Raw genomic sequence first — 24,489 nt, forward strand, 5'->3', positions numbered from 1 at the left:
AATGAAAAACAGCAACTTTTTCCAGACATCTCCGGGAGTAAATGGATTCTTCTTAAAATTAAAACGGCGAAGTACTTCTCTCGTAGATGCGACTTTGCCTCCGTCCAACCGATCCCGTGTCCCCTCCGGTCTCCCGCGTGATACGCTCCCGCCACTGATCGTTTCATTAAGTCGCAAGTGAACTACCAGAAGTCCGGGGGGCTGTTAAAGGGACGCCCTGTATGCCGTTTTCAGCCCTCAAATTTGACTAACGTAAATATCTTCCGTTTCAGGTGAGAAGAAAAATGCCACATTATTCTAGTTACTACACGTTTCATATCGAGCATGGTAAGTGTGAGCATCTAACGTAGATCGCGATATTTAACAAGGCAGTAATTGTTGTATGGCTAAAGAAATTTTCATTGCTAATTGGTTTTAAAGCGCAGTTTAAGGAATTTAAAAATTATCGGAACAAGCGAGCTAAAAGTAGTGTAAATTCAGTTCCGGAATGCAGTAATAGTTTAATAAGTTTTCCTTAATACCGATCAATGGAATGCGAGGATCAACACGCCATTAGGAAGGAATACACGTGAATTTTTTTCTATCAAGTCATCGTTCATAATTCGAATCAAACTAGTCCTGCAAATTGCATCGGCTAATAAATAAGATATCGGTTATTGAAACTATCCAATTTACAACTGCCACAATGCTTTTGCAAATCTACCAATACAGAACCATTATCGGACTGTGAGAAATTGCTATTGCAATAAAAACCACTTGACATTTAACTATTTAACGATGAAATGGTTGAGGTACACGCCCATGCACCTTGCTGTGCAACTTCGATTTAGAGATTGAGTGCATTATTAGGAAAAATCACGAATTAGATGTCAGATCGGTCCGAGAGTTATCGCTTGAGTACAATGGTGCGGCACAGTTTCTTGGAGGCAGGTCTCATTCAGAAGGAAAGCAGGTATATCTTCAATAGGTCAATGCGGTCCTGAATTAAATATCTTCGAAGTGAGTTTTCACCGAATTTGGTTTTAAAAATGAAGTATGGCGCACCTTTCCTCGTAGAACACGCGGTAGGGTGGTTGGTTGGTGGAACTAGCCAAAGGTCTCGTAATTTGCAGTTGAGCGCGGCAGGACATCTAAATAGGACTCGTCTAGGTAGAAGGAACGTTGTATGCACGTTCGAGAAGGTGATTTTCGACCACATTCGCCAGGAATAGAGTTTCGCAAATTTCGTATGTGGGTGCTAGTGGAAATAAACCATTAAACAAGAAATCTCGTATTTATGGTCTCTTGGCACATCTTACGTCATTTCTACCTAGTGTAAATAAGAATTTATTGTGACACGTACGTACGTAATATATTATATTTTGTTGTTGTCTCGTGGCTGCATGCCCATAGTTTTGCATAAAGTATTTCGTTGAACGCTTCCGCAGTTGTCCATAAGATGATGAAGGAGCAATTAAATAAGTTCAAATTAAGTTTATTCACTTAACTTTCCCACTTTTAATTGGTAAATAATTTCTCTATTTTAGAAACAAAATGCTCATATCTTTCGTTATACAGGGTGAGTCGGGAGGATCGTGCCAAACTTCAGGAGCGTGTCGTACATGAAAAATAAATGTAAAAAAACTCAAATGTTGTTATCCGATTGTCGTTTGTTTACAACTTATAGCGTAAATAAAATTAAAACATAAAGGTTAAGCAACATTTAGACGAAACGTTTCCTGGACGTTGGATTGGTCGTGGTGGCCCTATTAGTTGGCCTCCAAGATCTCCAGACCTCACACCACTAGACTATTGTTGGTGGGGTTGGTTTAAGACTGAAGTGTACAGAGTAAAAGTGGACACTCAAGATGCACTAATTCGACGCATTAGAAATGCTGCAGCTGCCATTAAAGAAAGACATGAAACAATCAGGAGCGCAACGAATGCTCTTCATAGACGAAGCCGAAAATGTTTAGAAGTTAATGGCGATATTTTTGAACATTTACTATGATGATATCCGAACGTTAATTTATGGAATTTCTCATGAAATTTATAATTTTTTTAAATTTTATGTTTTAATTTTATTTACGCTATAACTTGTAAACAAACGAAAATCGGATAACAACATCTAGGTTTTTTTACATTTATTTTTCATGTACAACACGCTCCTGAAGTTTGGCACGATCCTCCCGACTCACCCTGTATAGTGAGCTTCGAAGCGATTGGCGCAAATGAATTCCGGTCACCTTTTACAACGGCATGCAACCCAAGCTAAAACGGAATATATTTTCCGAAAAAACAGTGATCTCTCTTGAGATCATTGGAAACGCACATGGCCGTTTACACGTTTCTTCTTGCCTGTTATTTTCAGCCGAATTATCAATTAACAGATACGGAAGCGAGAACGGATAAATCAAAAAGTTATGGACGAAGACTGCTCCAGGACCAAAACGGCCCATTTTCGCATGGGGCTTTTTTCCAGAAGATGAAACAATTTTTTTCCCTAATCTTGTGTCTCAGGAAAGCTTTAACCAAATTTGGGAAATGTTTTTATTTTATTGACATTTTTATTTGCTAAAAATTCGTAGAGTCTAAAAGCTCCATAAGAGGTGCTTTAAGAGTGAACTTCCCTCGAAACTACATGATTTTTTAACCCTAACCTAACTAAGAACTAAAGAGCAACAATATAGTACCAAATTTCATTTTATGCCTTTTTGGACTCTTGAATATTTTTCGACAAATCGCTCGTTATTGAGTAAAAAATATTTCATGATTTGGTGTCAAAAACTCAACGGGCACGTCGATTGGTCTTCAATTGTCCTGTTGCTAGGATACGATCGTTGTCAGAAATCTGACGTTATTCAAGTTGATGCAGTATACAAATTTTTAGCTCATTTCATTTTGGTTTTTACCGATTTTTTAGTCAAAATGGATGGAAAAGTCACGCTTTATGAACAAGTTGATGTGCTATTAGTACTGGGGTTCTGCCAGAGTGATTGCCAAAGAAGGGTAGAAAAATTCCGAAGGAAATTTCTAAGGCACATCGTCCAGCATAACGGAACACATGGCTGAAGGGAAAGCTCGGGGATCTGGTTATCTTTACAGCAATAATGCTTGCAGGACGGACCAACGCAGTTAACCTACGAAATGAAGGGCGCGTTTTAGGGATTATTGAAAATGAATGCCAAACTAGCACCAGACGAACAAAAATAAGTAAATAATGGATAAAACGGATAATGACAACGTTTTGACTACAAAATTGCTACAGACAAAAGTGAGACTCAAGAAAAATTGGTGATCTTGAATAACGGTAAATTTGGCGCCGCAGTCGTATCTTAGCAACGGAACAATTGAAGAACAGTTGGAGCATGCCCATTTAGTCTTTAAGGCACACAATTTTTTTTTGTACTGGAATTGATCGGTATTGCTACTAAATCAAAAAATATTTTTTCTCATTAACGAACGATTTCTCAAAAGATGCACAAGAGCTTATAAAGATATAAAACTCAACTTACTATCATACTGCAAAACCTTAGTTCATGATTAGATAAGAGATTTAAAAAATCGTATAATTTTAAGGGTGGGTGATGCACCCTTAAACCACTGCTTGTCGAGCTTTCGACCAATTAAAATTTTTAGTAAATAACGATGTCGATAAAAGAAAAACACTTCTCAAATTCGGTTATTCCAGGCCAAGGCTTTCGTGAAATGCGGAATTTTTTCATATTTTTTTTATTCATCTTCTGAAGCTGATATCTCATCGACTGTAAACAAACTTTAAATAAAAAATCGACACGTTTTTATATCCTCTAAACGCACCTGTGCTATGTCGGATGGTCCGTGATTAGAATTCAAAAAAATCGCAATTTTTCACTCCTCCAAACCAGCGACATGCAGGACCGACAGAAATTTTTCCGTTTTTCCTCGGCCATGGAAATTGTGCCTGCACGTCTGCATTTTCTCCTGAACTGCTTCTCTTTGCGTTGTGGCATTCATACGGGTACAATTATCTTTGGGTGTTCGATCCCTTTGTTTTCGTGTTGACTTTTTATAACGTTTCTTGTCGTGTTTGCTTCAGGGACTGGTTTCTGATGGTACCTCCATCTTTCTGCGTTTGTTATCTCTTCCGTTGTCCTCCTCCGGAGTTGGTTACCTGGACTCGGGAGAGGGGGCGTCCGAGAGATGCCACGTGAAAGTGCAAAGAGGTCTTCCACCTCCATTAGAAAGAAGTTAAAGGCCAATAAAAAATTATTAATTTTGCTACCTTTTCTTAAATCTTATTTTTCGAAGACCACCTGTACATTTATGTATAGGAAGGTGTAACGATTTTTGATTAGTCATATGTTTATCTCTTATTTCGAGTAATAAAATATGGGGTGTTCTATTTAAATTAAGCAAGTTATTTCCTTTCAAAAAGAATGCAATTTTCATGTTATTTTTTGGACGCACTGTATGAGATATTTCAATTTTAAAATTCTGGCATCAAATACGTCTCATATCTAAGGTTTGGTATGAATTTCGATTTACTCCAGTTTAAACTTCCTTCAAAACAAAGTTTTTAGAATTGCATGATTTTTTTTTTAATTTATCATTTCGGAATTCTTAAGATTTGGGACAAGTAAACCTTAATGAAACTTACATTTATTTTTCTCAAGAAATCTAAAACGACATTAACATATGGGGTGTCCTATTTAAAAAAACATAACTTTGATATTTTTCACTTATTCAGAACACCCTGTATAAAACGAAAACAATTTTTATAATGTACCCATAATCGAGTTCTATATAACGAAAAAAAAAGAAATTCAAAATATTAAATTGTTTAGCCTTAATCTTCCGAGACCGCACTAAATGACCACCCTGTATATATTGATATGTATATAACCTGAATCTTCACAAAGGCTCTAATACCACGCAACTATTTTTTTTCTATGCCTTTAATAGGGAATTAAAATGATGGAAATTAGGAACGTGAACAATGAATTGCGCACTTTTCCAAAGAAAGAGAATAATAATATCTGGTTTATTAAGAGGCGCTTTTCTTTTGCGATTTTCCCGTTAAACCGCACTCATTAAAATGAAATAAGGCTCAGAAAAAATCTGTAAATCTGTTAATGAATTGTTAATTGATTCTTAATAGCAATTTCTATTAGCTGTGAGCTACTTCCAGAAATCTTAACGTTTGTTGTGCATGCGATTTTTATGTTGGGCAGGTATAGTTTTTAAGCCGTAATGAACATAACGACCTATAAAAGAGAAATTGTTCGCATACAGAAGAATTGGGCTGAAATTACAATATGTATATTCTAATAGCGGTAATTATTATTGGTCATTGATTTTCTAAAGTAATTAATATTATTAAACAATGGGGAAAGACCTGCTCCCATGCACAATAGCGACCCACAATATAGCTAAAAACCATTTGAAAAACGATTAAGTGTGAGAAAATATTATAGTAAATGAGGTAATTGGAGTGTCTTTTATTAACATGATCGTGAAAAATACCTTAGAGTTACAAAAATATTTATAATAATTATCATGATGAGGTGCTGATACGTAATTAATGGTTTCTTACGTAAAAACTTAAATGCATTAGCAGTACTTCGATCGTGATGGATTGCCACAATTGCGTAAGGTACTCAATCACATGGAGGACTACTGGAACATAATAGAGAATCACGCGGTGTGTGTAAGTGTAACTTGCATATGGCAACATTACAAGGGTGGTGAGAAAAAAAGTCCAGCGAAGGGTGGCGAACGTGGCTCTATAAATGAGTAATTTCGCAGCCTCCAAATGACTTTCGGGGAACCTCTGCAGATCGGAGGTAGGAAATCAGACACGAAGAAACGAAAGAACGAGCAAATTTCCTTTTCACAACGTCGGTTGCAGCCGAGCCAAATCAACGCCGTTTTGCAAGATTCTTAGTAGAAACGTAAATATTTTCAATTCGTTTGTGAAATATGCGCAGAGTTAAATATTCACTCATGTTTTCTAAAGTGATGACTGCGCTATACAATCTAATTTACCTAATTGTTGCGGAAATTCATTGGAGCATTTGGTACGTGACGGCCGAAAAGAATCTCGAAGGGATTCAGTAAACTCACCCGGACGTTTAAAATGTTTCACAATTTTCTGCATGTCGGTGTTAAATAGTGTATTGTGCAACGAGTGCAGAAAATGGCACTTTTCACACGAGCGACATAGTCTCTTGGCATGCGCGGAAGGGGAGCGTCATGCTACCTTCTCGCCATGCGAATCTCGTCAGTTTCCTCGCATGCTGCACCTGCGTCGTTGTCGGTTTCGAAGGCAGCAGATTACCTCCGCTCTTCCCTAAGAGGAAAACAGGAAGTAGGGATTCACAGAGTATTCCCTAAGGGTTTTGTTGCCGTGATGTTACAGAGTATATATATATGATCTTGAGGTTCCCAAAGGGCTTCGCTAGAAAATCGCGAAAAGCTTAATTGGAAAGCTGGGGCGTCGTGTCAGGAAATCGAAAATATTTTAAAGATGTGTATCTGCAAAATTATTGTCTCTTAGCCTTCCACCCATGTCAACATTTTTCACTATAATGACCTGAAAAACGTTATATTTTTCTTTGGCCCACAGTTCACCTGCACGCTGCCCTCATCTTTCCAGAATTCAGAAGCCGAACTGACACAAATCTTTCCCAAAACACGCAAATTGCATATTTCGATTCTTCGATCCTGCACGTTTCTCACGTAAATCGTGTGTGCCTTCAATGCCCTTTCGACAATAAAATCATAAATATCAGTCCTGCGAAAAGCCAGTTCCGTCTGCATGGCCTGGATGTCCACACCATTGATCAATCTGATGCTCTTTGAAGTCAACGTCTTAAATCAATTATATTTCAATATTTATTTGTACTGGTAAGTTTAGGCTCTTTTAACACTATAAAATGAAGCGTTAACATTTAAGTAACATTCACGACTTTCTAGGCGAAATAGGCACACATTTTACGAGCAGAAGAAGATCATCGAAAGGTGATTTTATCGGTGATGAAATTGAGCATTTGAGATGTGTGTTGCTTCAAACCCAGTTAATTTTTCATATTTTTTTCGACCAAACTGGTGATAACTCCGCACCTCTATTCATTTTTCAATTGCAACTTATAGAGGGTACTCGTTTCATGAGCTTCACCATTGGGATCTCGGCTACCTTCAGAGATGCAAGGTCGGCGAAGTTAGGGCAAGCCTAAAGCTTATACGTTTTTAACCCATTAGAGCCCAGTGATCTATATATAGATCGCAGAAAATAAACAACCTTTATGACATAAATTTGTTTATGAAAACAATTTTTATTGGGACATTAGGTTAGCTTATGCAGGTGGTTAAGTATGCAGCGAGAACTGCATTCGTACGATGGTCTTCAGTTAACATTTTGTGACAAATGTAATGTTACCTTGTGTACTCTTTGCTTTCCTAATCGGCACAATAACTAGACCTGTACTTACAGTTTATTTAGTTCTTGTATTTTTTTTATTAAAGAGTTTTTGCAAAAAATAAAATTTATGAATTTAACGCCTAAATAATTTAACCAAAAATAAAATTAAAAAGTATACGGCACATCCCAGTGATCTATGTATAGATCACCTTTCTTTAAAAAAACCGCTGAAAAAAAAGATACATTTCAAGATGAATTTTCAAATATGACGCTAAAAGACTAATTCGTGAAGAAAGCAGGACATTTTTTCACGACAAAATAATTTGGGCGCTAACGGGTTAATACATTTTCGGATTAGCTGTGCTATCAAGAATTTTCGAAATATTTTTGAAAAACTGAAATTTTGCTGTGGCAGACCAGTAGATCGAACCAAAACATTCTCACAGCCTTTTTTGACTACTTTTTAACGGCGTTGTTAGTTTTGTTCTATCGAACCAAATTTTCTAGATCTGAAGTGATACATCGAAGATACGTGTCCCAGGGACGGTTCCAGTTCATTCGATATCCCGAGGTTTTCCTGTGAGCAGGCCCCCGGGGGAATCCCACGCTGCACGGCTGCTATAATAACAGGTCGGGTGTCTTTGAAAAGATTCTCCTCACGAAGAAATAAATATAAAGGAAAACTACGCTTACTGATCCTTAATTTGCGCAACTTTGCCCTAATTTGGCCGCCCTCGTATCTTTAAAGATAACCGAGATCTCAATTGTGGCGGTCGGAAAACGAGCGCCCTGTACACGCGCACTGCAGTTGCAGTCAATATCGTGACTAATGCAACTAGGGTGAAAACTAAAGTTGACGTGTGAATTGCTTCGCATAGGGGTGAATTTATATCTATAGGAGTAGCCCGGTGGTTGACAAAATCGAGCGTGTGATACAGCAATGTTAGGTTTACATTAAATCGGTGTCTTTTTAAGTGGACTTACACCAGATTTAGGATTGAATCACAGAGTCGTATTACCATTATCCATATGGCGTGTGGCACACAAATCTTGTGAAGGAACGTAAAAGTGCAATTCGTGGCAAAGAAACAATTCTAGGATTGATGAAGTCACGCAAACTTAATTTCAGCGTCTGATTATAGGATTGAGACATCAAAACAGCAAACTATCGTTTCTGATTAGATATACGGGAATAACCTAAAAAATTCAGATTAGGATCTGTTTACTGATGAACGTATCTACCGACTTGGTGAAACGTTGCAGTCGCGGTGACTATAAAGAAAAACAGAAAAAACTGGTGATACTTTTAACTTCGTCAACTGTTGACTGCAGCAGTTTAAAGCAAAAACAAACTGTGATTTTTCGATTTAACAAATTTTGCATTTTCGAGCGTCGGCGCAAACGTACGTTTTTGCAGTCCCTCGTATGAAAACGCGGGAGGTCCCTTCGGGCTAAATGGTTTTTCTTGCGCAGTTGAAATTTATATTTTTAATAGTGAAATTTAAAACATTCTAAGCAGAATTCTGGCGATTTAAGTTTGGAGTGAAACGCCGATTTATAATTTAAAAATTAAACGAATGAACAAAAATGTGTTTTCACAACGTAAGTTAAGAGCTAAAGCTCGCTCGTCCGCAAAGCTCAGGATAATTGATAATGAAATCATTCCAGCACTGAATGAAAAGCGCTCCGAGTTGATGTCTTCAACAATCTTAAAAAAATTCAGATTTTTCCGAGCAGAGTTGGACCGTTTTAAATTAGAGCTTGGACCTAAAAACTATCAGAGCCAACATGACACATTGATTTTTTGCACTTAAATTGAGATGATCTGAGTCGAAATCCGCTGCTTTAGCCAGCTCAGAACGCTTCATTCTACCATGGCAATTGGAGGTACTTCGAGTGAAATTTCAAACGTATTTTTAACTTTAAATACGCGAATTGTTTAACAAACGAGCAGATACGAACAAATTCGAGACTCAGAAAAGTTTCCATTTTGAACGGGAAATTAAAATTTTCGCTTGTTGCAGACCAAAGGCGTGCCCCGAAAAAATTTGGGGTGATGCCGAGGAGGCTTGGTCCCTTCCAAGGTTACACCCCGTAGAAGTCCGAACTCGTTCTAGCTAGTTGCCAGGAGAGTTAACGCAAACCCTTGGGAGAAAAGTGCATCTCAAGTTTGGACTAAATATCTCGGAAATTGGGAAAGTTACATAACGCCCTGGATGTTTGTTAATGTGTTTTTCAATTAACGCTCGTTCACAAGATCATTTCACATTGCGATTTTCTCCCGGTCGTTGAAAGGACGCGAGTTAAAATTGAAACACCCTGTATTGAATCCCGTTTCTCGCATGACTGATACGTATCATATCTCCGAAAAGATCGTCAGCAAGCAGAACGACTTGAGCAACTGAGTAATTCTTTTTATTTCATTCACTTCAGTGAAGGTTATTTTTCTAGTTGTGATGGTAATGAATGCTAATACGTTATAATTTAGTAAAATACCGATAAATTACTGTAATTAATTTAACAATTCGACTGAAGAAGAATCATTGATCAACACGAGGAAGGAGGCTGTAAGCGACGTGGCCTTTGAGTACGTAAGAGTGATAAGATAGATTTTGACAGGATTTCACCAAGACCCTAAATTCAACGCTTTCATTTCTGCCTTCGCAATGATGCAAACCAAACATGGACAAATACATGCCAACAGGAAGAAAGTACTTGGAGAGCGCATGTAGGTGATAGTTCTTCACGTGTCCTTCTGGGCATTCTCATCTGTAGTATCTAAACAACTCAATTTTCTTTTCGTTAGCGATGGCCTTCTTCCATATTTCAATGATGAAATCGCACTGATAATGAACATGACGCCAATTACTGATAAACCAAACCTTTATCGAAACCGTAATAAAAATAAAAACAATATCGTGAAGCCGACGAAGAAACAACAAAAAGCCACTCCATTAACTTGTCCTTTAACCAAAGAATGTAAACTTCCCTACCATTGAATGCGGCAGACAATCTTGCTTTTACCTTTACTTAACTGACAATCGGCGCAGGCATGTGCACCGGGGTACCCGGTATAGGTACCATTCGGCTACTCGGCATCAGGTGGTACTCCAGTACCATTCGTTCGTTGGTTGGCGAAGGTGTTGGTGCGGTTCATTGGTCTCGGCATTGGGGGATGTTCACCGGGTGGCATAATATCTAGGGTTAATCGGGTTCATCTCAGAGGGAAAATCAAAAACTTACCATGGGTGATAACGTCGAGTTTCCACCTGCAACCGAATCGTGTGTGAATTCCTTGGATTTTTGGGATTATACAATCGAGTTGGAATGTTTGCAACAAACTTCAGGTAACGCACATTTCATGTTTATATTTAAATGTTAAAACAATAAAATCCCCCTAATGTTATAATAGCTAAATAATTGTTCACATATTTCGTCGATTTCACGTTACTGTCGTCGTATAGATTCGACTCTGTGTCATGATCGTTGACTTTACTCTTTTCTGTAAAAGTACACTATAACTAAAGAATCACGCAGAGCAGTGAAGAATGAACACCAACAAGAGGTAAAAGAGTACATTACAGTCCAAGGCCTTAAAAGCACGTGCGACATATTGTAAAACACGATGCTAGGCGAAATGTTCTGTAAGGCATAAGGACTTTATCAACCTTTACGCGCCAGTATTACACAACCATTTTGTATAATATTTAAATAATAGGACTTTGTTGAGGTGTTGAGACATGCTGGAACTGAAACATTTATAATATCGTTTTCCTAGTAACCATATATGCATCATAAAGTCTGTATTATGTAAGCTGTAACACGCGTAATACGTAGATTATGATGCGTGCATAACGAAGTTTTCAGTTTTGTTGTAAAACTCAGCCCTTCAGATTTCCGTGCAGTACGGTCCTCTTTGATTTTCGATGGAACTGACAATTTCAGTGATTATTGTGATGGAACGAGAATCTTCCATTTGGTAAATTACCACTGAAGTACACGTTGGAATTTTTTTAATATGTCGCCGTCGGCCTGGACGACGATGAAATCAGCGATGTTGACCAAAATTTTCTGGTCAAGTGTCCCCAAAAGCAAAAAATCTGTTGTTGGTCGGAAATGTCACAATCCCAGCGACTGCAGGACAAAATTTTAGGTATTTCATCCAATAATAAAGAGAATCGGCTAGATACATTGGATGAGCTGTGATAGAGAATTCTCAAATTTCTCCGCCAAAAACGACCTCGTTGGATTTTCGGCTAGTACGGTTCTGTTTGATTTTAGATCAAAGTACGAATCACTAGGAATAGAGACGGCTTTAACTACTACATCGAATAAAGACGGTTGGGGCTGTTAAAGATATCGGTGAAAACGATGTAGAGCAAATTTGTCTGGTTAAATTGCGCCATTTTGTTTCCGGCCGACACTGGCCATTTCCGAACCAAATCGTCAGTTTTATTCTAGTGAGAGGGACATTCTAGCTGCCACCACGTATAAAGGCCATTGGCGTGCCTCGATTTAGAGAATGAAAAGAAAAAAAATCCATAAAAATTTTTCGTTTCCAGTAAGGGCATGAGCGCTTTTGGAAAGAAGGAAGGAAAGACGTTTAACGGATGTATGGAACACTAAAGACTGATTAGAAAGGGAGCTTGATCGCGAACTACGAAACGCAATCAAGATAGAGATATTCAGGAACATTATTCCATCTTTTAAGTAATACTTCTACCCAGCAGAACCAATCGCACACAATTAAGTACGTACGTACTTAATCAAGAGATTATGTTACAGCGATACAATTCAAATACGAAATATGGAGAATGAATATACTTAAAACAAAAAAAAATTAACTATTGCGTGTGATAATCCGATTCGATTGACTGCTTGGCATTAATTACAGCTCTTATTAATAAATAATCCTTATTTTGCACTAAATACGTACAAGCAAATTTGAGTTTTAAGACGGATGCCGCATTCATCACGTAAATTCAATTAAGAAGTCTTCCAGTAAAATAAGTAATTGTTAATGAGTCGCAGGTATGATGTAGTAAAATTAGTTATTCCCATCGGAATGCTCTTACCATCAACATAATTGTTGTTATTAAACTATGTTAATTAGAGCAAAAAGTATAGAAAGTACACAACTCAGCATCTAACGTGCTTAAATTTGCATTTAAAGTAGATTCGGGTTATTGATAAAAATCCGCAAAATCAATTTAAACTCGATTTCGAAGACGAAATCGACGAAATTTAACGCGGGATCTCTACAATGGCTCTATATTTGTATAGAGAAATCGATTTACTTGTGCTCGCAATTTTTAATTTCCCTTATCCTGCCGGTGTATTTTAGGTAGCATGGAAAGTGTATACCTGCTTAGATCCGTACGCCTAGTTTGAAACTTAATTACTACTTGATATACGTATTCCTTAAAGGGAGATTTGTTTCGTTTCACCCTTGCCTTAATAACAACGCCAATCGGCCTTTAATTTTCTTTTTGTCTCGAGGAGAACCTCCTGAAGACGTCCAGCCAGTCGTTCTGGCGACCAGATAGCGTGGAGTTCACCGGGGCGCTTACCCACTAAAAATGTCCTTTTTCCGCGGCCTGCAACGAGCCGAAATCCCTGGGGGATAAAACGGCAGTGTCGAGGGGCTTGGAGATTCGGCGGTCAATTGCTTTTAGGCCCGAGGTTATTGTCCTTCTTAAGTGGCACGCTCCACGTATTCCTCTTCCTCAACGATCGCGGGAATGGCATCGCCATTGCGGTCCCACTGTCTTTTATCTTCCACCATCTCGTCGATGGGGGATGTTGGTGTTAGATGGTCCACGCATTTTGAAGGGGAATTGGAATCAGCAGTGTTTTGCATCATAAGCAGTTCCAGCAATTCGGGTCCCCCATTCTGTTGGTGTAGGTCTTAAAACTTCCACATCCGCTGAGCGCCTGAGTTCGGCCTCGTCTGGCCTGTAACCGAATGACCAGCTACCTGAACCAAATCTAATTTGCTCTACAAGCATTGCGCGCACAAACCTCGAATTTCTACTGCATCTAGATGAGTGTCTCAAAAATGATTGCCGGTTAACTGTGCTCTCTCTTAACCCGTCCTTAGCACAAGTTATTTGATGATATCGAGGTACTAGATGAAACGCTCAATTACCATAGCAGAATGTGTCTTGAGATGATAACAACTACGGAAAAACTAAACTATGAATGCGTATCTAGCAAACAAATGGGCTTCATCTCGATCGTTTTTGTATAGTACCTTCCAATTCGCTGCATAAGAGAAAATATTACGTCATAATGTATTATCAACATAACTTGGCTGTAGTTATTGAGGTTGTCGATGCATCTGAGTTATTTCAGCGTTAGCAAAGTTATTCATTTTCAAATTTCATTACCGAATCCACAGTTTTCGTGCGCACCTTGTAACTAACAAAATGCCAATCTTAGTACCGGGCAAGTAACTAAGGCCACAAGAAATGCGTACCACATGTACCTCGTACTTTTGTTACATCTGGATTAAATAAATAATTTTTTTTCTATAAATATTTATTAGTATTGGGCAAAAAATTAAGAAACCTTTTTTATTATAGAATTTTAGGAGAGTTCAAAAATATTAAGAATCCATTGGCGTCCTACATTTCGTGACGTACCGACCGTGACGTATTTGCTACGCGACCCGTAGCAAATAAAATTTAACTTTATCCTAAAAATACAACTTTTTACCGACATATTACAATTGTTCTTGAACTTTGACTGTTCCAAATCTATTTCAAATGATAATATACAGAGTGATTCTTCGGGAATGGGGCGTGGCCAAGCCGAGATAAGGGACGTCGAAGTCTGAGGATTGGCCCCGGCACGCTTCACGCCAATGTTGCGTATTTCAGAATTACAGGGTGTTAATGGTTGAAATTTGATTTTAAAATTTCTTAATAACTTTTTATGTTTTCGCGGCATCGACACTAAAATTGCTATACTGAGGTTTTGGAAAATGCCAAGTAAGAATTTTGTTCTAATTTTAGTTCATCCTTAAAAGGCGCTAGTTACAACCCACCGCTTCGGTGTTTTTGATCGTAAATTTTTACGAGTGCAACTAATATCAAATTCTATTCAATACAACGAAAGACTTCCTATTTTGCTCGTTTAATCCCGACATCTCTCTTCGTTTACGAGATTTTTGCTCATAAGTTAATTGGTGTCGGGCCATTTCAAATCCGTAATTAATCAAAAAAGTAATTAATCAAAAATTTAATATTTTTAAATCATAAAAAAGGCATTAACAAGTAAAAATAAATCGCATTATAACGTTCATTTGAGCAAAAACACAAATCAATCGCGCATCTAACTGAAAGAAAAATCATTATGCTTTGGCACTTTTAACTTTTAAATTACATTTTTTTACTTTAAAAGACTGACGAGAAAACAGTCTAATTACTTTGACAGGTTAAAGTAACAATAGCTAAGTAATGGGCACTCATGCTAGCGAACTAGAACCACCATCGATATTGAGCATCTGAAACAGTACGTCATCGATTAGTTTATGGGTGAAAATTTCGTAAACAAAAAAAATTATTGGTATTAAACGAGAATACCTTTTTTGAGTAAAAATAAGCGCTCTTCCATTATACTGAATAGAACTTGACTTTAGTTGTACTCACAAAAAATGTGAGCAAACATACGGAGGAGGGGGAGGGGGAGGGGAAGGGGGAGGGGGGGTTAACTGCCCTTAGGAATCCCTCAGGAGCTAGTTAAAAAACCCAAGTACGCCAATTTTGGTGCTGATGCTCTGAAACCGAAAAACTTATTAAGACATTTTAAAATAAAATTTAAACCTTTAACGCTCTGCACTTCTGAAGCACGCGTCATTGCTAGGAGGTATGCTGGGTCCAATTGTCATATTTTGATGTCTCCTATCTCGGGTTTTACCATATCCCATTCCCACTGAATCGCTCTGTATACGGGATGTCTCAGCTCAACAAATACGCATTTTTTCTTTTTGTTCGGGAGTCTCTCGTTTAAACTCTAGGACTCTGTGAATGCGAGGCCCCACTTGAATAATACAATTTACTTTGAAGGTATCCTTCAACGGATTATTATTAAATTTGGTGTGCCACCATTTTTCGATCGGAGCAATTCAAAAATGTTCAATATGCACAGCCTTGCCTTAACATAGATATAAGGGCCGGACTGTGAGTGTAGAGGCCCCTATTTATTTTAATTCAGCAGTTGCATTCCTTAATTCTGCCTTTCGTTTAGAAACTTGGGATTTTTGGGTTATTTTTCGGGAAATGCGTCGTTTTTCCGTAGTAGCAATTTTCACGACTTTCCATTGCAGCAATGTGCCAGAACAGGACACGGTTCGAGTTGCCGCTTCACTTATATTTTTTTGCTTGCAAAATTCCGACTGCACGTGCATAGGGCCCTCTCCCTTCAAATACTATAAGAAATCGTGTCCCGAAGTTACACTCCGTACTTAAGGGACACCCTGTATAAAACCGTGAAGATTCATCCGCACGTTATCGTGCATAGTGTGATGTATGATCTTCATGAAAACAGATACTTGTATCAATCACAAACACTACAATGGTCTCGTGCACATTTCTTCTAAGGTGTCCGTCCACATAATCAGATTAGCCTTAAGAAATACATTTCACAATGGAGGTATTTAGTGGCGGGCACGTATAACATAACGGGTGTTGCACCTGCAAGGAATTATAATGCTATATTAAGCTGTCTACCAAGAACCTACCGCTTGTTCTTGCAATGCCTAGCCAGATCTCTCAGTTATTCGCTCGACGTTTCATTATAATTTAATTAATTCTCTAGAGAATATTCGTTTGTCATTTCCATAAAACTACATGTTTAATAAATGTGTAATTAAATTTGCCATTGGTCGAGGGTAATTCGACGACATTGAACTTTTGCCCACTAAAAAGCGGTAATTGCGCTTAATGTCTCTAACGAAATGAATCCATAGACGTGTCCAGGAAGAAATGTTTCCTTTGGATGGTGGACCGTAGGCCAGTCTTCCTGTTACGTTTTGCTCGTTTCTGATATCAACTGACGGAAAATAAATTCCGAAGTAGTGATAAATAAGGAAAATACCAAATATGTCTAATGCAAAATCGAGAACGTTCCGCTACTGGTAAATACGTATTAATTACCGTCAGACTATTAAATAAATTGTGGGAATCAACAAAACTTGAATAACTTTCGTGCAAACGCGAATCTCAATGATTTTCCCTCTATTAAAGCATTTTTACATTCTTTATTTCTTCCCATTAATCGCGTGTAAAAAAGACATAGCTAGATGAATGAACTTTTGTGCTAACATGTAATAACACCATTAGGTTAATGAATAGGTGCATTAGATAGATGACTAGTGTATAGGGGCGGCAGATTTCGATGTTCATGTAGGAAATCTTGGGAACTACGAGAGATAGAACAAATAGGGCATCCTCGGTCTCTTTTCTAGAGCAAAAGTCCAGTTTTGGTCAATTCCGACAAATCGTCACTTGGTCTTAAGTTACTTGCATGAGTCAACTGCTCCGAAAGAAGAACTAGGAAGTTCACAAATTTTGAGGTTTACGTTAAAAGTTGGGTCTGTTAGCGTGTCCTTTGGCGGAGCGCTATCGCTCCCCAAAATATCTCCACGATGATACGTTACGCTCTATATTTATCTCTAGTTATTTCCGAGATATTTAACCCCAAACATTCGGTGAAAATTATCGGAGCTTGTTTTCTGCTTGGCAGGAATTAAAAGCGTCTTGGCAACAGGTAAAAAGCTTCGACTTATGCATTCGCATTGTCAAATCCAAGCAGATAGGGCATTATTTAGGCGCTATTGTCTACTAATTCAAATAACACAGGACTTACCTACACACTTCCTGCATGATGAAATAACATTCCTGCAAAGTTGTTCGCATATTACCTGCAGATAGATCGAGCTGCACATAAGTACTGCTATAAATATTAAGCATGCTTGATACACGGTTTACCTGTATTTGACATTTTTGGCATGAGAAGACCACCCATACCGTTACTTGAACAGTTGACTAAATTGGGTTACCATTTACTCCATTTCGGAATCATTAGTACAGCACTGTACTACCGTTGCTGCATAGGTAATACCATGAACGTAATGTCGGCACTGATTTATGGTAGGTATCTGGGTGCATTAATGATTTGAATATTTAGAATTATATAGAGCAGAAATAGAAGTTTAAGTTAATAAACCGAGTAAAAAGTCTAAAATTCTGGGGCCACAGTTTCTACATGAACCTAATTTCAAATTTTTTTTGAACGAATTAGTACCGAGTGAAATATTAGATTTTGGCGATTGATTGGGAAAATTGATAAATTCGCCTTAATTAATTACATTTGGAGCAGGTGCTTTTACACAAATTTTTGCTACAATTGCACCATCAATTTTACCAAACCTGTCGCTTTGGCTACGTCGAAGAACACTTAAAATTCTTAAATCTAATCTTTCGGCTATTTGCGCGTCTTTATTTATACAGGGTGGCCCATTGAAAACGAAACAGAGGCATTTGCGGGTACTTAGAAATGTATGTTTGAAAAATGCTCGGACACGTAAACTTTATATTCGAGGGGGACACATTATAAACGTATACTCGCTCCTTTCACTTCAACACCCTAGCCGGGGTGAGTTAAACCTTTAAAATCTTAAATGGAAAGTATGGTCGAGTAGCACCTTGTTTGAAAGGTCTTTCGATTCTCGTTATAATGATATCCAAATTAACTAACTTTTATTCAGTAGTTTTCGAGAAATTTGGAAAAATGTGATTAAATTGCCAACAAGTGGAATGCTCTGTTAAAATCGTAAATTAGGAAAATAATCAGTAGTGACTATTAATTGTAAACTGACCAGATTAAGTTTAGTTGTACTATTTCACCAATTGTTATTGCTTTCGAATAATAAAAAAAAATGGATTGGGCGAAGAGGTCCTATAGAGTGGCCGGCTAGGTCTCCAGACTTGACTCCGTTAGACTTCTTCTTATGGGGCCATTTGAAAAGCAAGATCTACGCAACGGAACCGGAGTCTCTGGAAGAATTGCGACGACGAATTGTTAATGAATGCCGTCTGATAACTCCACAGATGCTTCAAAATGTTAGGACTCGTTTTGAACAGAACTTGTATTACTGTATGGAAGCTAATGGTGAACAGTTTGAGTATCTTATCAATTAAAAGAACTTTTGTTAATGTTTTACTATTAATTTTCCTAACTTACGATTTTAACAGAGCATTCCACTTGTTGGCAATTTAATCACATTTTTCCAAATTTCTCGAAAACTACTGAATAAAAGTTAGTTAATTTGGATATCATTATAACGAGAATCGAAAGACCTTTCAAACAAGGTGCTACTCGACCATACTTTCCATTTAAGATTTTAAGGGTTTGACCCACCCCGGCTAGGGTGTTGAAGTGAAAGGAGCGAGTATACGTTTATAATGTGTCCCCCTCGAATATAAAGTTTACGTGTCCGAGCATTTTTCAAACATACATTTCTAAGTACCCGCAAATGCCTCTGTTTCGTTTTCAATGGGCCACCCTGTATATAAATTTAAATTCAACTATCATTAAAATCTTACAATTTTACCACCTCCCCGGTTCCTCGAAACTTCGGTAATAATAGCTGCCTAATATGAGGACAACCTCATAGGCTCTCATGCAAACGCCTTTCACGCTTAAAGCGATTTAATTAAGTATTTCTACACCATCATCGTCCTTAATATCTAAACATCATTAAACAATTCATGTCCACACGATTTCGTAAGAGAAAATGAAGCGTGTTCCGGAGGAAAAATCGGTGATATTTACCGAGTTTATTGATAATATATCCGTTTTATTAAGTCAATTTGTACACTTTCCTGCCGCAATTAAGAGTACCACCATTCATCTGTCGGTACCAATCGCCGGCTTAAATAAGGTGTAACCGCAAGACTTAGTTATTTAACAATTGTGTTTGTCTCTAATTACTAATGTCCGACTTGAACAAGCGAATTGGAAAGTTCACCTTTTCCTGCAGGAATTGCAAGGGCATTTTACACTAACGCAACCACCGAGGAGCTCAATGCGAAGACGAACGTAGATAAACGTAGGAAAAATCTGAGAGGACGAAGGCCCATTGCGAATTTAAGCCTCATTCCGGCTAGTCGTTTAATCACCTCGAACACCCCAAAGACCGGTTTCGATCCTATTAGGTCTCTTCACTCTTAATTCGACACATTCGCTTGAACCAAAATGGCCCGCACTGATGACACCTAATAGAATCCGCCTTTAGAGATGTTCGAGTCGATTAAAAGCAAGTTGGAACGGGACATGAAGTCACAACAGGCCTTAATCTTCTCAGATTTTCCCTACGACTATTTGAAATCGTTTTGACTGTTCGCCGCCGCAGGGTCTGCATTGTGCATTAAGAGTACTCCTGCTTACGCTTAAAGATTTAGTTCAGGTGCAGCGAATAGGACACGATAGGTGGCGCTGGTAGGATATCTTCTCGCAGGTCCAATATACTTACTACTGATACTGGTGATTTCAACCCGCAATTAAACGACTCGAAATGCACCGGACTGACGAGACGTGGTAGGACCGAAACCGGCCTTTCAGATGTTCGAGTTAATTAAAAGCAATTAAACACAGAGCTGGCATGAATACAGCAGTTTATAAATATTTTTACTAAAGTGTCTCAGCATTACCACTAATTTTTGCAATTTTTCATTTTGCATGAAATATGTTCAGAATTTTTCAAAATTCAAAAAGATCACAATATACGTGGAATTCCATGGGAAAAAATGTAGAAAGTGCGTTTATCTACTAAATGGGTGACCCCGTGTCCATATCTGTTAAAAAGCACAACTGAAAATAATACTTGATGCGTTCGCCATTTTCATGGAAAACATTTCCTTCAATTTTTAGTAAATTTATGCAGGACTTTTAGTATTTTATGTAGAGCATTTGCGGGTTTTTCCAATAAACTGTTCAATTCAAATTTATATGTCGGCGTGCTCACTAATTTTTTGCACTGATGATGATAAATGAACGATAGCCTACGACTACTTCGAATAATCATACGGCTGCATTACATTAAAGAATGCATTTCTTCCAGATCTACACCTGGCTGCGGAATTGGGAAAGACCCTGTTAGAACGGAACCGAGAACTCGAAACTCTGTTGAAGGAAAAGCACACCACTATCGAAGATCAGAAACTAGAAATTGAGGTAATTAAGAATGTACTTAATCTATTTTACCTCTGTAATGTCTTTTCTTGCTCTCTCAGTATCTTACAAAACAAACAGTTGCTCTCAAAGAGGTGAACGACTCCCGGCTACGCATATACGAGCAATTAGAAGTGAGCATTCAAGATCTTGAGAGAACGAATCATCGACTGCAACTTGAGAACAGCTCGCAAAGGAAACACGTTAAAAACCTCAAAGCGACCATAGAGCAACTCGAAGCGAAAAATGAGGAACTTCAAGGGATTGTCGATGATCTTAGGTAAAAAGACGTTCATGAAGTAATTTATAATACGTGGTTCCTACATTTATGGTACCTATTTGAAACGCTTGTTTTTGTTGAGATAAATGAGGTTCCATTCACTAAACTGAGATCTTGTACGGGAATATTTTGTTCGCACATTATCGGACGAGCATGAAATGAAAACTGTCATCCTCTATTGAGTCGCTTGCGTTACGAGTGAAACAAGCGGCGCAATCCTAAGCGTATGGCTTTTCATTATATACGAGTAAAGTACTATACTTTGTCCACGGCTAAGCATGCGTGCTTTCCACAAATTAACTAAAAATTCCTATTGTTGTGTTGTCCACCGCCAAATACCCGTGCATAAAGGGAGTATAATTAAATCAAAAATTCTTGATTTTCCAAAGCTTGTTTTCGTCCTTTTACCTGGTATACTTCTAGGGTTTCACCGATTTGCATGTAATTCATTCCGAGTGGAATTACAAACTAATCACGTTTTACGTCATTATGGTTATTTATCTAACAAGTGCGGAGACATATTTGCGGAGGTTTGAGATATTTCGCGTTTATTATTATACTTGCCGAATCGAACAGATGCAATGAAATTCATCTGTTCAACGCAGTTAGTATAATGAAGAAACAAATGCTATGGAGCGTGAATGATGAGTTCATTATTCAAGCTCGACACAATCTGTTGCACTGTAGGGATTAATAGGTCACATCGTGTGTTTACAAACACGTGTAAAATCGATATATTTTTTTGTATTCTACAAAAGCGTTTTTGACCAAGTTTTACAAAAATTGTCCAATATTGGAACAACCAAATTATGGTTTAATGTTACTTTTAAAAACTGACGCTTCTCATAAAATGAAAAATTAATCATTAATTTCCAAATTTGAGTAAAATATCAAGTTATTATGCACTACTTTATCATACTACATCATACGTGCATTTGCGTGTATGATGGCACTTCTTGATTTAACTCAGGTTAAATAATGCTGTTGTTGTTTAGATTACAAATTGACATACTTAAGAAAAAAATTGGACGAAATAGTGAAATAGGATTAAACAAAAGTGCCAATCAAAATGAAATACCTGCGCTGCGCCATGTACAACGAAGAGAAAATGATGAGCTATATGCAGCGACTTCACCTCAGAGCCCTCTTCAACCAATCAAGGTAACAAAATGATCATGCTGCCCCGTGAACACTTATTAATAACATGAGTATTGTAGACTTCATCTCCCACATCACATCGTAAAAAACGACTCGAATCGCCATTCCTTCAAAGTGAATCCAACTCAGAATGTTGCACTGACCAGCCAGATGAGGAGAATAGCATGGAAAAAATCGCCCAGTTATTAGCACAAGTCAGGTTAGTCAGGAGGATGAAACAGATTTGAGAAAACTGTGACAAAAGTCACCTAGGTGTACGAAATGGAAAAAACACACTTTTAAGATTTAACACGATTTGTCTTTTGTGTGTCTGTTGACTTGCGAGGGTATCTCCTTCCAACATTCTTTCCATTACAGGGAGACAAGAGCGCAGTGTGGTAAACGAGAACGAGTAATTGCCGAACTAGAAGACCAGCTGGCAACGCTAGAGCAACAGAATCAAGCTCTAGAAAATCAAGTGTTTCAGCTAAGCCATAGAGGGGACGATCTAAATATGAAGAGCATCAACGAGGAACTCATCACCATGGACGAAGTTAGGTAACGTCTAGTAAAATTAATTGGGAACTTAATTGCCTGCATTGGCCAAATTGCATTGTATCTTTAGGGAAACTAGGGCACAATGCACCAAACAAGAACGAATAATCGCGGAACTAGAAGATCAGCTTGCAACATTGCAGCAGCAGAATCAAAATTTAGAAAATCAAGTATTTCAGCGTAGCCATAAAGGGGACGATCTTAACATGAAGAGCATCAATGAAGAACTGAATACCTTAGACGAAGTTAGGTAAGGACTGGAAACAACTTGTGTTATTTTAGGGCGAGAGCTAACTGTTTCTACCATGCTATACCTATTAATCGAAAGACAACATGAAAGAGAGAATTTAATAAGACACGAAAAACGCCACCACTTAAAATGTCACTAATCCATTACATGATTATACCTCGTATATGGTTTTGATATGCGGATGAATGTGAAATAAGAATAAAAATGACGATATGGCTTGTCATGTTTCTGCTACAGTTCGAAAACACTCCCAAAAGCGCACAACGAAAGAAGAAAAAACCTCTTTAAAATATACAGGGTTCGCCATTACTCCGGTCTCGGTTCCTGGTCTCTTTGCATAAATATCAATATGGAATGTTTAGTACGGTACCCATTTATATTGGAAAGCATGATTTAATAATATTTTTGTTTATACAGAGTGTTCCGTTTTCGCAGGGCAGCATAAAGTTATAATTTTTTAAATAGCAACCCATAATTTTTCGTATGCCATTTGATGAAACCTTAATTTAGAAGGAAAATACATGAAACATTTCTTAAATTGGTTGCGGCGTTGCCATATTAGAAGATAGTGACAGGTAATATGACAACTAAATGAAATAAGTAATTTATGCTTTTGTTAAATAGAAGCAAAGCCTACTAGAAGAAATCTGTTAGATTATGATAATGCCTGTTGCAATTTGATTGAAATTTTGTAAATATCTCCATAACTGTAAATGCTAGATGAAGAGATGTTATTGCAAATTAATAGAGAATAAAAAACTACATTAGAAGGACTTGGAAAAAATCATGGGTACCATTTAAAAAAAACGAGGTTCAGCAATTTGTAAAATTTGCAAATTAGCGCTCTTATACAAAAAAAGTATGGTGCATTAAAAAAATGTTTTAAAGTTTTTAAGTACCTCTGACTTTCTTTTACTACTTTACAAAAACAAATTTCAAAATTTCAAAAAACACCAGTTTTGTGATTATTTTTTTCTGACGCTGCATTTTTAAAGAAATTTCTCTAATATGGCAACGCCGCAACCAATTTAAAAAACGTTTAATGTATTTTCTTACTAAATTATGGTTTTATCAAATGGCGTAAAAAAAATTATGGGTTTCTATTTAAAAAATTGTAACTTTATGCTGCCCAGCGAAAACGGAACACTCTGTATAAACAAAAATATTATTAAATCATGCAGCTTTCCAATATAAATGAGTACCGTACTAAACATTTCATATTGATATTTATACAAAGACACCAGGAACCGAGGCCGGAGTAATGGCGAACCCTGTATAAAGAAGTGTGTTTTTTCAAATTTTCTTCGGAAAAAAGAGGTTTGAACGAATTTGAATTTTTTTCAAAACGCTTTTAAAACGCGTGTCTTGGAAATTTCCAAAACTTTTCGTTACAGTGTCAATACTTAAGTAATGTTAACACTTAAGTGGGTATAATGCACCAATTTAAGTGATTTATCAATTTTCACTAGTACAGACGTTATCCTTCAGTCTTAAAATTACGTTTCAGACAAGGCCAAGTATGCAGTAAGTGTCTACGAACAGCAGGTGAAACTTCCGAACTGAGTCTCCTCGAGGAGACAGACCAGAGCATGCTAGAAGCATTGAACAACATGCGCGTGTATCGTTCCTCCTTCCACATAAATATTCAGG

General features: G+C 37.6%; 1 protein-coding gene across 7 annotated transcripts in view; it reads left to right on the forward strand.

Annotated features, from left to right (window-relative positions):
• centrocortin (cerebellar degeneration-related protein 2-like) overlaps nucleotides 1–24,489 on the forward strand; it is a 72,603-nt gene that overhangs the window by 39,972 nt on the left and 8,142 nt on the right. For 4 of the 7 annotated variants that reach the window (XM_066299679.1, XM_066299673.1, XM_066299680.1 and 1 more), the window contains 8 exons: nucleotides 273–327; nucleotides 20,508–20,620; nucleotides 20,680–20,897; nucleotides 21,893–22,058; nucleotides 22,115–22,254; nucleotides 22,413–22,592; nucleotides 22,660–22,839; nucleotides 24,347–24,488. In XM_066299679.1, the coding sequence (XP_066155776.1) occupies nucleotides 285–327; nucleotides 20,508–20,620; nucleotides 20,680–20,897; nucleotides 21,893–22,058; nucleotides 22,115–22,254; nucleotides 22,413–22,592; nucleotides 22,660–22,839; nucleotides 24,347–24,488 (1,182 nt within the window). In that variant the 5' untranslated portion in view covers nucleotides 273–284. Of the gene's footprint in view, nucleotides 1–272; nucleotides 328–10,430; nucleotides 10,729–20,507; nucleotides 20,621–20,679; nucleotides 20,898–21,892; nucleotides 22,059–22,114; nucleotides 22,255–22,412; nucleotides 22,593–22,659; nucleotides 22,840–24,346; nucleotide 24,489 lie in introns of those variants that run through there. The other 3 variants (XM_066299677.1, XM_066299678.1, XM_066299675.1) reach the window with 2 other exon arrangements.

The sequence above is a fragment of the Euwallacea fornicatus genome, chromosome 34, assembly GCF_040115645.1.
Source record: "Euwallacea fornicatus isolate EFF26 chromosome 34, ASM4011564v1, whole genome shotgun sequence".
Lineage (NCBI taxonomy): Eukaryota > Metazoa > Arthropoda > Insecta > Coleoptera > Curculionidae > Euwallacea > Euwallacea fornicatus.